This window comes from Crotalus tigris, unplaced genomic scaffold (genome assembly GCF_016545835.1).
Source record: "Crotalus tigris isolate CLP2741 ecotype Arizona unplaced genomic scaffold, ASM1654583v1 scf7180000017800.2534000, whole genome shotgun sequence".
NCBI classification, from domain to species: domain Eukaryota; kingdom Metazoa; phylum Chordata; class Lepidosauria; order Squamata; family Viperidae; genus Crotalus; species Crotalus tigris.
In genome coordinates, this window is record NW_024096645.1 from 1,096,770 (window position 1) to 1,115,142 (window position 18,373).

The 18,373-nt window shown below is 36.4% G+C and overlaps 1 protein-coding gene across 7 annotated transcripts in view; it reads left to right on the forward strand.

The window, feature by feature from the left end:
* The window catches only part of DNAH1 (dynein axonemal heavy chain 1), a 197,113-nt gene that overhangs the window by 86,472 nt on the left and 92,268 nt on the right, over positions 1 to 18,373 (forward strand). For all 7 annotated transcript variants that reach the window (XM_039342601.1, XM_039342602.1, XM_039342598.1 and 4 more), the window contains 10 exons: positions 1,300 to 1,498; positions 2,331 to 2,584; positions 3,037 to 3,249; positions 8,995 to 9,159; positions 10,754 to 10,875; positions 11,678 to 11,783; positions 13,081 to 13,260; positions 14,685 to 14,825; positions 15,485 to 15,648; positions 16,109 to 16,222. In XM_039342601.1, coding sequence (XP_039198535.1) covers positions 1,300 to 1,498; positions 2,331 to 2,584; positions 3,037 to 3,249; positions 8,995 to 9,159; positions 10,754 to 10,875; positions 11,678 to 11,783; positions 13,081 to 13,260; positions 14,685 to 14,825; positions 15,485 to 15,648; positions 16,109 to 16,222 — 1,658 coding nt within the window. The remainder of the gene's footprint in view (positions 1 to 1,299; positions 1,499 to 2,330; positions 2,585 to 3,036; positions 3,250 to 8,994; positions 9,160 to 10,753; positions 10,876 to 11,677; positions 11,784 to 13,080; positions 13,261 to 14,684; positions 14,826 to 15,484; positions 15,649 to 16,108; positions 16,223 to 18,373) is intronic.

An 18,373-nucleotide genomic window follows, 5' to 3' on the forward strand; every position in this document is an offset into this window, starting at 1 on the left:
ATTTCATCCTCTCTGTCACTCCTTCTACCAGATTGGCTACCAGAAGTGGGAGCACTGTTCACTCTTCACAGGCAACAAATCTGGGAGGATTTGCCTTATTCCATTATGTAATCTATATGTGCAGGCTATAAATAGCAAACTCTTGACAGCATCATTCAATAAATGAGAAAATATGAAATCTTCAGCAGGGAGCACTCTTTCTCTTTGGAAAACTAAGATCCACAAGCAGTTGCCAGGGCTGAAAAGTGGTCTGTCTATGCTGTTTCTGAAAGTGGCCAAGAGATACTGGTAGATCCCAGTTCCTGAATCTTTGACAAAATATATATTTAAAAAAGGAACAAGGCTTGTGCCAAGAGAGGATGAAAACGGCCACTTTAACACCGATCAGTTGATACAAAATTGGGTGGCTTCAGCTATAACCTGGAGATGAGACAAGGCAATTTCCTGAGCACATAGGTTTAAAGAATGCAGGTAGTTTTCAACGACCACAACTGGGAGCAGAATTTCTATTGCTATGCACGGCGGTTGTTAACTGAGTCACACTTGATTTTACCACCATTTTTGCCATGGCTATTAAGCAAATCACTACAGTTGTTAAGTGAATCATGTCTTCTTTAAACAAATCTCGCTTCTCCCATTGACTTCACTTGTTTGGAGTCCCCTGGGAAGGTCATAAATAGCAATCATATGACCCTGGGATGCTGCAACTATTGTGAATGCGTGCCGGTTGCCAAGTGCCTTAATTTTGATCACATAACCGTGGGAATGCTGCAGTGGTTGTAAATGTGGTCATAATTTGCAGCATTTTTTCAGTGCCATTGGAAAATTGAACAGAGCTAAATGAATGGTTGTAAGTTGAGGACTACCTGTGATTGGTAAGGTGGCTTTAAGTGGCAGATTGGAGGCTGTGCAAATGAGACTTAACATTGTTTCCTTATTATATTTCTTCATGTTTTCTCTTTTAGGATATGGTCAAAGGTAATGGGTTTGGTTTGGTGTTCCTTCATATACTGATTCTGAAGAGGGTCAAATATTAATGCCAGCCCATAAGAGACTATAGAGACTTGTGATCATCCACTTTGTTGATAATAGAGTTCCTCTCACGATATTAAAAAAAAAGAACTGTGAAAGTGGCTTTAGGACTCTTTCCATGTTTATTTATACCAGCATAGGGAGAGCAAATAACTACACAGCATGACTGCCTGATGACTTTGTTTAGAAGATGCTTCCCACAAATACAAGCAATCAGCAATTCATTTTTTTTTGTTTCTTGCTTTTTTTTTTTTTTGCTTTCCTTAGTATGATAAGTTGTCCAGGATGGTCAAAGACTTTCAGCCCTTCTATGATCTCTGGACCACAGCATCAGACTGGCTTCGCTGGGCAGACAGCTGGATGAATGATCCTTTGTCTGCTATTGATGCAGAGCAGTTGGAGAAGAATGTCAATGAGTCCTTTAAAACAATGCACAAATGTGTAAAACATTTCAAGGATATTCCAGGTAAATGCTAGGCCTTGAACCGATCATGTATTATTTTGGTGAGAGATGAGATTAAAAATATGGACTTCTTTAGGAAGTTTTTATTTGTTTATTCTTACCTGTTGCAATACAACTACATTAATGGGCCAGCTCAATGGAAAACAAGTTTCAGAAAATTCAGAAAAAATAGTTGGTATATAAAAAAAAGACTTAGAAAATGCTTCCTTCTGCATCCTTTCAGAAATTATACAAATATACCAGAATTATAAACTTTCTCTGAAGTGATCTTGACAGTAGCTTTATATTTAAATTGTAATATATTCTGCAGTGGGTTTTGCCTTCTAACGTGTTCTGTTTTAAGCAGTGGATTCTGTTTGAAATGCAGGGAATCAGTTTAATAGAAAAAGAACATGAAGGAATATATATGTGCACAGGTGAATCATTAAACATCAGGAAGATTAAAAATACAATTGTATAACTAAGTAAAATATTCACTTTTCCTATATTGAAATAATCTCGTCTCATGAAAGCACTGCTAGCTTATTACTTTTCTACTGCAAGAATAGCCAGAGGCTATGCAGTAGACTATTTAAAACAATATAAAAATATTGCCCCTTTAAGCAGCACTGCCTTTCTCACAATTATAACTTAAAAGAAAGCATTGATAGGAAGAATTCATCTTTATTCAGATGTACAAAGAAATAACAACTGCTAGGACAAACTGAAGATGTCCCTTTGATTAATGCAATGCTGCATTTGTCAATGACCTTTCCTTGATTGCTTTTCTGTAAACAATGCTGATTTACTCTATCCTGGTCTCTTTTGATGGTTATTTTTTCTGTGCTATGAAAAGCATGCCAGGATGTGGCTGTGGAAATCCGTGGCAAAATTGAGGAATTCAGACCTTACATACCTCTGATTCAAGGGCTGCGCAATCCTGGCATGCGCAACCGCCATTGGGACATGCTTTCAGAGGAGATAAAAATCAATGTGAAGCCCAAAGCCAACTTGACATTTGCCCGCTGTCTGGAGATGAAGCTACAGGATCACATTGAGATTATAGCCAAAATAGCTGAAATTGCAGGAAAGGAATACTCAATTGAGAATGTAAGAATACCATTCAATTTCTTTTTCTTTATAGCCTTCCTTTATGTTCTATTTATATATTATCTAATAACTGAATTGTTTTCTTCTTGTTCAGAGAATTTTAAAATTTTTACAAAATACACTGGTGAAAAATATGTAACCCAAACACTGGCAGTCTCTCTGAGAAGATTACATTAAAACAGATAGATCTTCTTCAATTAATTAGCGATCATTTTTTAAATTGACTAACTAGGATGAAATTCACTGGAAATCTTATATATTTGCATGTCATTAAGTTTTCTAAGAATAGAAACTTCAGGTAGAAAACAATAATTTCTATTTTCTTTCTTTCCTTCTTTTCCGTTTAGTAAGGTTCAGCCAATGCCATTGCACTTTATTAACTTTTGCCTAATTGCCATTTTTAAAACAACCTATGTTCAGTAATGTTAAAAATATTATTTCACCTTTCCTAGGCTTTGGATAAAATGGAGCGTGAATGGGAATCTATCCTCTTCAATGTAGTTCCCTATAAAGAAACTGAAACATTTATTCTGAAGAGTCCTGATGAAGCTTCCCAGCTTCTTGATGATCATATTGTTATGACACAAAGCATGTCCTTTTCACCTTTCAAAAAGCCATTTGAGGAAAGGATCAACACATGGGAAAATAAGCTAAAGTTGACCCAGGTAGAAACTTTCAAGTTGCTTTTTGTATTCAGAAGACGGATTATATTTAACACAGATTCTAACCCAGAATAATTCTGAAGATAGTAACTTCTTAGGGACATTCTTTGATACATAGGTCCCAATGCATGCTCAGATCAATCCAGGTTGACATTTTGTGTATAGATTTTAACTTACTCTGTAAATTAAGTGAACTGTTATTATTCTCCATAGACAAAAGTTATTATTCCTTTATGCATTATTCCCTTATAGCAACTACAAGGGGATTAGTTTAAGAAGTGTTTTTTTCAGAATTTTGATCAAGAGAGTACTGAAATGTAATGAGCTAAATTTGGGGAGTGCAGTGAGGCCATGAAATCCAGTAACATGCCAGAGAATGGATGTGCAGATCACAATTTTGTTCTTCATAATGCAGTTGAAAAATAAATGTATGCAAAAAAAAAGCTCATTGCATATTTACTGATTTTGTTGTTGTTCAGTCACTAAGTCACGTCAAACTCTTTGCGAGTTCATGGACCATAGTATGCCAGGCTCCTTGTCCTTCTCCTGGAGTTTACCCAAATTTATATTCATTGCATCAATGATTACATGATGAATCTCATCTTCTGCCATTTCCTTCTCCTTTTGCCTTCAATACTTATTGATTTAGAAAAAGCAAATGATAAATCAGTTTAAAAACATGGAATATTTTGCAAAATATGAAGTAGATTGGATGCTGAAAGTGATAATACTGATGTATGATGCAAGCAAAGAATGCATGAGAATAAATAGTATACTTAGCAAACATTTTAACACTGAATGAAAATAAAGCAAAGTTATATGGTGAGTTATTGATAATTTAATGTATTTATCGATAAATGTGTCGGTTGGGGACATAGATGTACATGAACTTGGAGAGACTTCATATTGTTAGCTGAAAACATAATGAATTGCCAGGAATATTATATAAATTGTATAATGCAGTGTGAATATATTATGAAAATGAATTAAAATTAATTTAAGCTAATTTATATTTAATTTAATTTTAAATTTAAATTAATAGTAAAGCTTATTGTGTTTGACAGGGAAAATGGAATAAACAATTGCAAGTAATGCATGAAGAGCAAAAAAGTGAAAGCAAATACTTGCATTTGTGTAGTTTTGCATAATATTTACTAAACTGAGAAAATAAATCTTTTTTTCTCCTGGCTACTGTTAATCTTAGAACCTCAGAAGCATCAGTAAAATATTTTTTTTAAAAGATCCATGGCAAGTTTCTGAGTTATAATACATTTGTTTAATGACTGTTTAAAATCATTGACAGTGCTGGAAAAAAATGACCTATGATCGGTCCTAACACTTATGATTGTCACAGTGTTTCTGGAGTCACATAATCAAAAGTTGGGCATTTGGCAACTGGTCTGTATTTAAGATGGTTGCAACATCCCAGGGTCACCTGATTGCCATTTACCACCTTCTCAGGGGGCTATCGTCAAGCAAATTCAAGGGAGGAAGACAGATTTGCTTAACATTTGCATGATTTGCTTAACAATCATGGCAAAAAAGGTTGTATAATGAGATGTGACTTACTTAACAACTGCATTGCTTAGTGCAGTGGTTCTCAACCTTTTTAATGCCGCTACCCCCAACCGGTCGTAAGTCGAGGACTACCCAACCGGTCGTAAGTCGAGGACTACCCAACCGGTCATAAATTGAGGACTTTCCCTGCCCGGGAGCACTGCGTATGCGTGGTGCCTCCCCCTGCGCCGGCCGAGGCGTAGCCAGCAAGCGGCAGAGACGGCGCAGGCCGACCACCGGCTGGGCCACCAGCTGGCCCAGCCCAAGGGAGGTAAGGCACCCGCCGGGCCCCACGCACGCCAGCAACCCTCCCTGCGCCCGCCGGCCTCCCACCTCCCACTCCTGGCCCTCTTACTTACATTTTTAGTAGTTGCTCAGCAGGGAGGGGTGGAGACTTCCAGACAGCTCGCCTTCGCTGCGGACAACTTGCAGCACCGTTTGCAGAATGGGACTTTTGGCAGGCTCAGCAGGGCAGAGACAGCCTGGACAATTCCTATTGGCTTTTCAAAGCCAATAGAATTAAACTCTATTCAAGAGAGTCTATTCTATTGGCTTTCAAAAGCCAATAGAATAAAAGGGAGTAGCACAGCTAAGGAAAAGGGGGAAAAAATGGCGGACTGAGTTGTTTGGCGACCCTCGTGAAATGTCATTTGACCCCAAATGGGGTCCTGACCCACAGGTTGAGAACCACTGGCTTAGAGGTAAAAGTTCTGACCTCAGTTGTGGTTGTTAGTTGATGACTACCTAAAATCTAAATACTTTAAAAAGTATTTTAAGTTTTCCATTGTCAGTTACGAAAATAATGCTCCCGGGGAAGACTGCTGCCTTATCTACTGTCTAACAGGCAAAAAGGTTAACTTGCAAGTCATGTTATACTGGGATTGCAGAAAAATGAATGTTTGGGATTATGATGACTTTTTCTTCAGTTTCAGGAAGTTTTAGCACAATGTTATTTCCCCCCCCCCCCCGTATGACTTCTTGACCATCCACAGTAGTCTCAGCGCTGTCTGCTTTGAAGAAGACACTTAATTACACACCTGTCTACCCACAAAATCTGAAGAGTAGAGAGAACTGTAATTTTGTAACCCCCAGCCTGATTCAAAGGGATATTGTATGCTTGCCAGTACCAGTGAGACTGAAAGACCTCAGAGCATATTTAATCAGGCATCAAGAAAATGGGGCTTTGAACCTGACTAAGCCAACCTATTTCAAAAAGGGCTGTCCTTTTGGTTAAAGTTAGTGAATAATCCCAGGGTCATTCTGCTAGTAATTACTTCAGCTGGTCATAGAGCATTCGGTACCATTGTATCAGATGAACATTAACGTAATGTGAACTAGATGAGATTTTGTTAGAACCTAACTCTTCCCTCTTTAGTCCAAATATTATTTTTGTGGAATAACCAAGTGAGTGGGTTTATAATAACTAAAATAAATTGGCTCATCTTTCCACAAAAACCTTCTTTGCGTTTGTGTTCAAGAACAGGATGAGGATGATTACTACTGGATGAGGAAAATATTGAAAGATGCTGCAGCATTTTCCCATCATCAGAAGGATTCCAAGAATCCAGCTATTCTAAACTTTACAAGTATAATAAATATTTAGAAACAGTTCAGTGTGTGCTGCAGCTCATACCTTTAAAAAATATAATGCAATTGACCTTGTTACTTCAGGCACATATGCAAAGTAACACAGGGGCTGAAAACTTTGTATTGATGCCCATTTTAATGATTTCTCAAAGAAGGTCATAGGATTCTTCTCTGCTGATAAAAGTACTATCCTATGATTCTTGAGTTAACGGTATAATTTTTTTCTATCCCTATTAACAAACCCTGTGCTGCATCTATTAATGCACATTCTAAATTATTGTTATATGGTACTATCTTGATTATGCAGGCGTAAGGCATAATAGACAAAGCAATTTTTGGATTAATTGACCAGGGAGAAAAGGGGAAATTTGAAAAAGCCTCTCTGGTCCCACAAATGTCATCTGACATTTCCTCTGACATAATGGCTAGCAATTTTACAAACCTTGTCATTGTCTTTGGATGCTTTTTCAGCTTAATAGGAAAAAAAACAACAGTTTAACACCAGAGCGCTGAGGACCACTTAAGCCTGTCTTACTGATGGGCTGAGATGAGGATGAGATGAAACCAATATCATGAGTACATTCCAGAAAACAAGTTTTGCCAGGGCATGGTTATACTCTGGTGAATGGAGGTATAAAGAGGCTTTCTAATTAACTTCAGAAAAGGCATTTTATTTGTCACTTTAGAACAATTTTGGCAGTAGCTCCAAGATTAAAAGGGCTTCATAACATAATTATTATTTTTGAAACACATTTTAGTACTAAGTGACTCACTTAAATTTGTTCCTTCTTGTATTGTATAACATAAAAGAATAATAACTCTTCCTGCAAGAATAATAGGGTGCAGGAAAATCAATATGTTTCAGGATGCTAGTAATACTTTAGTTATTACATCAGCCCATATAATATCCACTAGATTAGATTCTGATGCTTTACTATGCCATGAGTTGGTTAATAACATCTTTTTTCTTCTGAAGAACATTGCAGTATACAGTACTGCATAAAATGTCTGAAACTGAAATTGGCCAACCAATATATTCCTTCTCCTCCCCCATAGGTCTTTTTTCTTATTTCCAGGGCCGTTCTCGTTTAAAATGGTTGTTTTAAAAAGTTTTATATTTTTATTTTTGAAGAATGTAATAAATCCTACTTTTCACATTGTGAAAAATAGGATTTATTACATTCTTCAAAATAATATATATCAATAAAGTTGATATATATTATTTTGATAATTGATATATATTGATATATATTGATAATATATATCAATAAAGTTTTAATGAAATCCCTTCATTAAAACTTTATTGATATATATTATCAGTTATTGAAGATACTGATGCAATTGAAAGCTAATGTGCTACAATAATAGGTTAAGGAAGTTGGAATTTGGCACATGTATAAAATGGACTGATTTCACATTCTGTTTTTGTTTTAATTTGCTGTGTCTTTCTATAATGAATGTTTGGATTTCTTTCCAATTACTTTATTTAAATGCCGTAAGTCAATGTTTTTCCTTGCATGATATATATGAGTTAGACATACTTCACACAACAATAAATAATTCCTCCTTTTATAGTCTTTTAGAGGTTCACTAATATATGAGATGATTGGTGAAGTCTATGTAACTCTGGTTGATATAGAATATAGATACAGAATTTATAAAGAATTAAACTGCTGGTTATATTGTATAGCCATCAGTGTGATCAATTTTTCTGGTGTTTTTTTTAACTCATGAATAAGCAAGATCTAGAGCAAATACCATACTCTTCTTGTAAGCCTAAGAATATATCTGGCATTGAGAGCTGCAAATTTCTGTCCAAAATGTATATTTTGCATACAGAATAAGAGAAAAGATCTCTTTGGACATCCTAATATATATTTAAATCCAACTGGACATGAGTAAACTTCTATTCATAAGACAGAAGTCTATGTCTTCTTTCCTGTGTGTCCTGAATATGCTCTGTAAGAAGGGTGAGAATAGAATACCTTAAAATAGAAACCATTCCTTCAACAGAAGACTGTCACTGTTTGCTGTCTTTAATATTACAAATGTATATGAGCCATTTTTTCCCTAAGTCCCCTAAGGGTTAAAGATGCTTTAACTTTCTCAAAATCTAGTCACTTGATATAAATATCTACCTCTGCCTCCATGTACAATCAAAGTTCTAATTTATGTATTGTGGTGGCCTTTAACTATGGTCAAAGTGGTTTAATATATGTATTTATCTATTGTTTCAATGTCAAGGCTGTGGATTCAACAGCAATTCTGAGTATCTTATAGATAAAAATCAAAATACAAAAATGCCAAGAAAAAGAAAGGAAGACAGTTGAACTACAAACCAAAACCGCAAAAGCCAATAACCAGCCAAATGGTTTGACCCTATCCTAGCTGAGGGCCAGGGAGAAAAACCAGGTCTTAAGCAATTTGTGAAAAACAGAAGGATGGGAACAGTATGAATCTTTAGGGGGATATTTTCCTGCCTGCCTCCATTCTATCTATCTATCTATCTATCTATCTATCTATCTATCTATCTATCTATCTATCTATCTATCTATCTATCTATCTATCTATCTTCTACACACTTATACAGTATATTCTCTCTAGGATGTGTTGGAAGAATGGCTTACTTGCCAGCGTTCCTGGCTATATCTGGAGCCCATTTTTAGTTCAGAAGACATCAATAGACAATTACCTGTGGAAAGTAAACGTTACCAGACGATGGAGAGGATGTGGAGAAAGATTATGAAGAATGCCAATGAGAACAGAGAGGTGAGGTTATAACTATTAGCATGAGGCACTTCTATAAAAAGACTCTAAGCCACTTTAAAGCTGTCTCTGAACTTCAATCATTCCACGATATCAGTAATGCTTAAGAAACAACCAATTTTAAGCTGTGCTTTGATATAATTGAAAATGCACATAAAGCAACTTTTCTTTCGCTATTCTCTGGAGAGTCTGTGGATGTGCTGGCCTTTCATTGGCTGGAATTTTCCTGTCTCCTCATCTCTTCATGTTAACCATTCAGCTCAGTCTTTCCCCCATTCATGTAGAAGATTTGCTACAATAGCATTTTGTTAAGACACTATTACTTCAAAGACCTTTAAAATATTACAAAGAAATAGAGCCTTAGTCATAGCATCCCCTCTATAACAAACATATTAATATTCTTTTTGAGAAATTGCCACACAACATGAGATGAAAACATAAATGATGGCACATGTCTGCACTCTGATCTGATGGAAAGAGCACTGATTAGCTCCTGGAATTCTTGGTGTTTTGAAGGTTCGCAACAGGATGGCTTCAAACTGGTCATAGGAAATTGAAGGATGAAAACCATGATAATGTGGACATGTTCAAAGCTTCATTCTATTAATAAGTTGATTTTGCATAAATATTAAAGAAGATTTAAGGATGCCCATGTTAAAATGTATTAAATGTGTGTAAAACGCTCAGTGTTATCAACATACAGTATACACTTCTATGATATATTTCTTAGGTTTAAGACACTGTGTCAAATTAATCCTTGCCAAAATTCCAAGAATTGTTGTTCCTTCTTGAACTTGCACCTTATTGTGTGTCATCGCTATGAATTTTTGGGGGGAGTCATGTTGATTTTGGGGGAGTCTTGTTGATTAAGCAAAATTAAAGTCAGTAAGAACTCTTATAATATTTTCTTTGTTTTTCCTTGAAGACATTTCGCTTTCCATCCAAGAAGCTTCTTCATTCAGTTCAGTCCATGACCCGAATGACTGAGAATCTCCATAAACTCTTATATTTAGTTATGCAGCTTAAATATTTCCTTTGTTTACACATCTGAGAAGATACATGGTTAAGACATGTTTTGGAAGATCTACTTCAGTTTCTTTTTTTCTCCTATTCACAAATACATTCCTTTCGTCTTTTCAGTGTTAGCTCTCATCATCCTGCTGTAGATCCAAATAAGGTATTCTGTGATTAACATCAGCCTTCAAACAATTATTTATAATCATAGTCCTAGGTGGGGATTCTCATGGATTGCATTTTCTTGAGGCTAGATATAGTCAGCTACTCATTCTTTCTCTCTTTTCTTTTCCAAATAGTTTACTTACTTTGAGTATCAATTTATTCTCTTTAAATACAGAGAGCAAAGGTACAGAGATTGTGGTAGGTTTTTGCAAGCTAAGATTTGAAGACAATTATTCATTCTCTTAATTTTGTTCTTTACAATGTTGTAAATTTGCTTCATCCCAATATTAAGTCATTTTTGTTGTAACATAACACCAGCATTCTTCTTATTAGTGAATGACTGAAATTAAATCCACAATGTAAGGTTATATTGCAATGTTCATGACTTGCTCAATTGTGTTAATCTGTCAATTTCCAGGTAATTAATGTATGCCCTGACCCAAGGCTATTGGAAAAGCTGAGGGAATGTAATAAATTACTGGATCTGGTGCAGAAAGGTCTAAGTGAATACTTGGAGACTAAGAGGGGAGCTTTCCCAAGGTAATTTTATGATCTGAAATACTTAAACACACACCCAGGAGCAATAGAAAAGAAACTGAAGGATCTCTCTTGCTTACTACTTGAAGATGTCCTGTCATTCTCACTTGAGGAAATGTATGTTTGGATGCTGTTCAGTTTTTGTATCAGGGAGACAAGTGATGTTGAACAAGGAAACTTATAACCACAGGAGTAAGATTATTGTAACTGAGATGTAAATATAGAGCAATAGGAAAAAAAAGAAGATTGGAAAGTTTGCAGCATGTATTTCAAGCTTCTTGTATGGAGGGTTTGCATCTACTTTCATTCTCATGTCTCAATTCACTAGACAAAGATTTACTCATATTCTGGGGCAGGTCTTAATCGAATTCTCTTTTCTATAAGGCATAAGAATATTACTCATTTAAGAAGGGAGAGAGGGAGAAAGAAAAAGATTTATTACCTTGAGAAAAATGTCCTCTCCTCTAAGTCTGATGCTACATCTCCCAGAGTTTTTAGAATAGCATCAGGCAATAATCCTTCTAAAAAAAATTTGTTCAGTGGAATTCATAAAAGAATAATGGGCTCTAATCTTCTCTTAATATCCTAGATTAATCACTTTCCTACATTTTCAGTGTTTTCCTTTTAGAAGAGGAACTTTTCTTTCTTAGTAAAATTTTACTCTTTTAAAATCCCAGTAGAAGGATTGTATTAAGAAGAAAGCTATCCTGGAATTAGATCCAAGACTTTAAAATTGCATTCTAATGTACTATATCATATTGTGCTCTAGAATCCAAGGACAAACGAGAATCTTTTTTCTTTCCAGATTTTATTTCCTTTCTGATGATGAACTTTTAGAAATTCTGTCTCAAACCAAAGATCCTACAGCTGTGCAGCCTCACCTTCGCAAATGTTTTGAGAATATTGCACGGGTAAATATTGCATGGGAAAAATAATGCTCTCAAGGTCTAGCCCCAGTTCTTGGAATTTCTGGGGGTCTGATGAGGAACTGGCTTAATCTTAGCTCTTGCAGGTTGAAATGGCTTTGCGTTTACAGACCTTCTAGTTCTGATGATTTTCCATTCTTATTTCTGAATGGCACAACTAGTTTGGGGATCTGAAAGAGCAGATGGCACCTGTGGCTTTTGTGCAGATTTGTCCTGGGCATTGATTGCACATTTTCCTAATTTGGGAGCCCTTCTTACTCATATTCTACTCATCTCATAAGTGTATTTCTACAATGCATTCACCTTTGAAGACCACTCAGAAGGCTACCACTAATCTAGAATGCAGCAGCATGGGTAGCTATAGGCTTACTTCACTATTTCCATATAACAATTCTCCTGCACAAGCTGCTGTTGTTACCAGTAAGTACAATTCAAGGTGATGGCTTATATTACAAATCCCTAAATGGCATAGGGTTTAGTTATTTGTCTTTCCTTTCTTGTTTCTACTTATCCCAAGATTTGACAATGTTGGTATGGTCTGAGGGCAAACAATGCTATACTACATTATCTAGGAGTCACGCCTTCTATAACATAATGCCTATCCTTTGGAACACCATGACCCTGGTGGTTCAAACAGCCTCAGTCCTCTTTTGCTTCACATTTAGAAGACCTGTCTTTTCCCCCAACTTTGAGCTAAAATGAAATGCGTATCCATTATGGAATAAGTTGTACATATTTATAAGATACATAGATACATAGATTAGATAGATAGATAGATAGATAGATAGATAGATAGATAGATAGATAGATAGATAGATAGATAGATAGATAGACAGACAGACAGAATCCAAGGATAAACAATAGTCTAAATTGCCTTCAATAATAACAGACCTGATCTGCCCATTTGACCCAAATGCCTGGGGAAACAGCCAAGTCTTCAATCCCTTCCCCCTGTTACAACCATCTTTCCTTTTTTAATATATTGTGTCTTTTTAAAATGTTTCTATCCCAAATCAGTGATAGTTGAACAGCCTAGAGATTTAAACTGTGAATAAATAAGTAAACAAACAAACAAATAAAAAGACAAATTCTACATATTAAGGTGAGCTAGAGAGGTACTGCTATGTGAGCAGGCTTATGATATCAGAAGGTATTTCTCTACATTTGGAAAGTAAAATTAAGTGAAAAAAATCTACCTGTTAACAGGATCTTTATCTATTCTTTGTACAAGGCGAAAATGGAAGAATGGTTGTCAGTCTCATGCTGTGTTTTTTCTCATTAGCTTCTCTTTCAGGAAGATCTGCAGATTACACACATGTATTCTGCAGAAGATGAAGAAGTTGAGCTTTTCTCTCCTATTTATCCCACGGGCAATGTGGAAGACTGGCTGCTGCAAGTTGAGAAAATTATGAAGGCTAGTGTGCGGGACAATATTGAAAGAGCAATTAAGGTTTACCCAAAAGTAGGTGTCCTGTTTATAATTGTATAGAATTTATGTAAAAATGAATCTATTTGTGCTATATCGTAAGGCCCATCTTTGCTGATAAACTCCTGGTGTGAATTTTAATAACCTTCTAGTTTTCTCACTTTATGCGTGGTTCTTAATATGCACATAAATGGGTCTTGGTATCTGCCTTGTAATTCTATTTATGTTTCAAAAAGCATATTTCTTTTTAAAAAGTCTTGTTCCCCTTTTTTGTTTGTTATTTAAACGGGTTGTGTGAGGATTGCAAAAGTAAGCCAAATGATTGTCAGAAAAGATGGTATAAGATATCTTAGACTAACTGGATTTAGATTGGCTAAGCTAGGTATTAGATGTTTAGATTTTTAGTCTTGTTACTGGATGTTAAAAATGTTGAAATACATCAACATCCACAACATCCCTATTTATAGTAGAAAATATTAAAAAAACAAAGGCTTGCATACTTCTAAAATATATTTTCAAGATTTGCAAGAAAGTCAAACAGAACTGAAATCAGTTTTCAGAAAAAAAAAACCTCTGTGTATCCTCAGTCTTAACTTAGCTTACCAGTGGTAAAACCAAAGGAATATATTTGACAGTGTGACAAAATAGAGGAGGAAAGAAATGAGAGATGTTGGTCTGAAACCTATTAGTCATAGTCAATATCTTTAAGATAACAGAGAGGCAGTGCAAAATGCTGCACTGCAATCGTATTTATTTATTTATATTTCATATTTCTTAACTGCTCATCTCCCTCCAAGAGAAGCTCTTAATCTTAACTATTCTGTGTTCTCAACTGTGAATATTCTGAAGTTGCAATCAAGTACAACTTGATTGGATATGATTGAAGTTACAAACTTAGGAATGAGATTGCCAGCTGAATTTCATGGACTGAAGTATTCTTGATTGTATGGAGCTGATAAATGGCTCTCCAGCACAAAGATGCAGGCTAAGTTTCTAAAAGCAGTATTGATCCAAGGAGTACATTAAGGCTGTGTGTCTTTTTGAACATACTAGGCTGAGACCTACTGAAGGTGAGGCTTCCTTATCATTCTTTTCATCTCAGAGTTACAAAATCTGCTACCCACATTTATAATGTTGTGTAGATCTGATTGTAGTTTCATCAGTTGACTAGAGTCTACAAGAAATTAGTGCAAGAAAAGATTTATATCTTAGTCCTTGTGATATCACTGAACTGATCTTAAATTTTTAAAAAAGCTTTCATATTTATATATATTCTCTAACTGTTAAGAAAAATATTCCTGTCTCTCTCCAAAAGGAACCCTGTATGCATTATCAAGTACTGTTATACATGTTTTACAGTAAATTACAATTACTTATATCATGGTTATGGGATAGTAATGAAGATGAAAGAAAATTACCCACTTTTTTTAACCAATAAAGTGATCTATTTTTAATGAAAGACACCTCGGACTACATGGGTCTTAGATTGGCCAGGTCAGGTGACCATAGCTGGATGTCAAACATACTGGACTAAAGAAGTATCAGAAGCTTTAGAAGCTGGAGATTTGTCTACCAGGCTATTTCCACAGCTAAGCGCTCAGGTAAAAATGTCAGTTAATTGCATATTTCAGTTTGAATTATTTCTGTAGTGAAAAGTTGATTTTCAGATATAAAAAATCCACTATTTATTCTATTCAGATATTTTGTAAAAACTCACTCTAGTCATCCCTGACTGTTGACTGGTCTAGATTGTCTAATGATCAGATTGATGCCTTGATTGGGAAAACTGTATTATAGAGCCTTACCTAAAGTTATCTAAAAATTAGAATATATACTATTCTCACATCAAAACTAAAGCAAGAATGACTGGGTATAATTGGATTTTCAGTTGTCTGTCTTTCTACATCATCTGTGTTCTGTCTATTCTCATTTACATCCTCTGAAAAACTTCTGTCAAAATAATCCAGAAATTGTTGGTTTAAAAAGAGTGGTATAAAAGAATAGCATGATGATATTGGATATCCATTACCACAAATCCATTGGCACACATAAAATAGGAAAACCCAGCCCCTTAGGAAAACCCAGCCCCCTTTTTTTATCTTGAATATGAGCAGTGAGTTGAGGAGATCATTTTTTTTCCTGCTTTCTAAGTAACAATATTTTTTTATGAAGTCAATATAGGGGTGGCCACAGCATATCAAACAGATTTGCGATATAGTAGGTAAGGCATTGCCTGATTTGTTTTGCTTTCTTTGTGCAGCTGCGTGACCTAGTAGCACTTGTGCGAGGTAAACTGTCTCGGATGCAGCGGGGAGTATTATCAGCTCTCATTGTGATTGAAGTTCATGCCAAGGATGTGGCAGCTAAACTTATTGAAGAGAATGTCATGAGTGAAAATGATTTTGAATGGATTTCCCAGCTCAGGTGAGAGATTTCCTCCTACCTGTAATGTTATTAGAAATTGCTAGTAGTGTGGAAGGATGGTTCTTTTTAAGTAGGAGGTACACTGAACAAGAGAGAAAGAGAGAGGTCGAGCATAATTTTAATGGTCTGAAAATATTCCTTCAATTCTGTGTTTTTACCTTCTTATAATTTTATTCAGGACGGTATTTTAGTACAGCAAGCATCCCCCTAATTATCCCATCATCAGCATCAGTACCATCCTTATTTCTGAGCTGTTTAATATAAATGAAATATAAAATAGAATAGAATAACAGAGTTGGAAGGGACATTGGAGGTCTTCTAGTCCAACCCTCTGCTTAGGCAGGAAACCCTATACCATTTCAGACAAATAATGGTTGTCTGATATATCCAGGTGAATAGAATGTAGTGCTATAAAATGTACTGTCCATATATTTCCATTCAGGTTTTAATGCTTTATTAGGTACTACTGGACAAGAGATGATTTATACATTCGAGCAGTGAATGCTGAATTTATTTACGGCTATGAATACTTGGGCAACAGTGGGCGCCTTGTGATCACTCCTCTTACTGACAGGTATAGTAACTCCTTTAGTTCAAACAATTAAATATCTTCATAGTTCTGAACGAATAAATCTGAATCAAGGGTCTTGTTTGTGACTTTTGATGAAGTCTGTCATCAAATGACCCACAGGGTAACTTGTCAGGAACCAGTTATATGTGGGAGCCTTCTACAGAAAAGTATTTTGGTACACTGTACATCAATAAATAATGCAATGCCTAGGGTTATTCTCACAGCAGCAGTCATGGACTTGCCGAGAGCAATCAAAGTAATCTCAATCAAGCCTGGAGTGATTGGAGGAAATGTGATGTAGTCAGCAATGGCAGCCTTGTGGTCTTGTAGATTTGATTTTCTCTGGATCTGCCATACTGCTGTCATTCTTTGCACGCTTGCTGATCTTCAGATCAACACAAGTGTCTTATTCAGGGCAAGGCATATGAATAGAATGACCTTTGCACCCATGGTAGTGGGGAAATCAAATCATTGCACACAGGCAAAATCTAGCTCTTGTGGTTGCTTCTGGCATAGGTGCTCAAGTGGCTGACATACTTTTTGAAAAATATGCTAGTGCTGATCAGGTCATTTGCTTTGGAGAAATCCATCATTATTTTGGTACCGTGACAATTGCGATTGCCACCATGACAATTGTGATTGCTATCATGACAATTGTGACATGTAGTTTTGGTTGTTGCAGAGAAACAGCAAGTTTTCTTGTAGCCATGTCGATACACAATCCAAGATTGTTATTTCTCTTATCTACCATATCCAATTTGTGGGGCTTAGATCAAGAAAATATGTGGCAGCAGTATTGATGACAGTTAATATGAGGTGGTCAGAGTGTCAATGGACCTCGACAATATGGCTGTGCAGTTCAGTGCCTACTATGATAGCCATACCTTTGTTGTTTGACACAGTAGATTATTTTGTATCCTTCACTAATGTCACTAGAATTTGGGGGTTTCCACTGTGTCTCTTGTATCCACACAGTATCCACTTTACATTACCTTAGCATTTCTAGCACCCATGGTTGTGTCCAGTCAGGATGCTGATCTTTACTGGGGCAGTGTTTAATCATGATGTTTGAGCTGGCTTCTTTAGCCAGTTCTGGGCTTGAACCAGTAACCTTTGCCCTTTTGTCAGGGCAGTCAGGCAAGACCAGCACGTCACCTCTAGGGGTCATCCTAGCTTTGTTCAACATTGTATGTGGCTATTGACCCATTAGTTGCAGCACAAATGTACTAAATGGCTTGATACCCAAACATGACCCCTGTTCATCCATGCTCAGCTCAGCATCACCCTTGTGGGAGGACAATTTCCAGTAGCGTCAACAACAAAGAACAGATCTCGCTGCCCAGCTTTGTTTTGTCTGCAATATCCTAATCTAGATGAGCTGTCTCTTATGAGTCGTCTGCCAAATCAAACTGAAAAGTTGAACTAAGGATTATGTGTCCAGAAACTGGTGATTTACTGATGAGCCTAGATGTAAAGCTTAACAGCATGCTGTTTAAAAAGTAATAAAAAATTGATTGCAGTCAAATGTTCTGTGGAAGATGATAGCATGATGTGTTCAGAATTTCAAAGAAGTAGGAAGTCTGAAGAAGCAAGTGAGGCTAATGTGAAGGAGGAACTGAGGAAGATAAGTACAGCACAGAAAACAATAAATAGGGTTTCAGGATGTTTAGATGTTTGGAAACAGTATAAAAAAAAAGAAACCCAGAACAAGACCAACAAATACATCTGCAATATTTTTTGGGGGGGGGAGCTGTGAAATGGGCACAAAGCCCTTCATGACATGGATCCAGGTTATTTGAGGGACCCTCTCACCCCACTGGGATTGGCCCATACCACTCATGCCAGCAGAAGAGCCATACTACAGGTCCTGTCAGCCCTGGCTGGGAGGATCCAGGGGGGAGGGCTTTCTCTGCTGTTGCTCCTATCCTCTGGAACATCTTGCCCCCCCTCCCCATGTGAGCTTGGCCCCAACCCTCCTATATTTTTATAAGGGCATAAAGATGTGGCTGTGCCAGTCGACCTGGGGCCCTGGTGGAGGTGGTTGATTAATAACAGAACCCACCTCCTCCATCCCCTTGTATCCTTGGTTTTAATGTCTGATTTTAACTTTTTATGTTTTAACTGTATATGTAACTGTAAGCTGCCCAGAGTTAC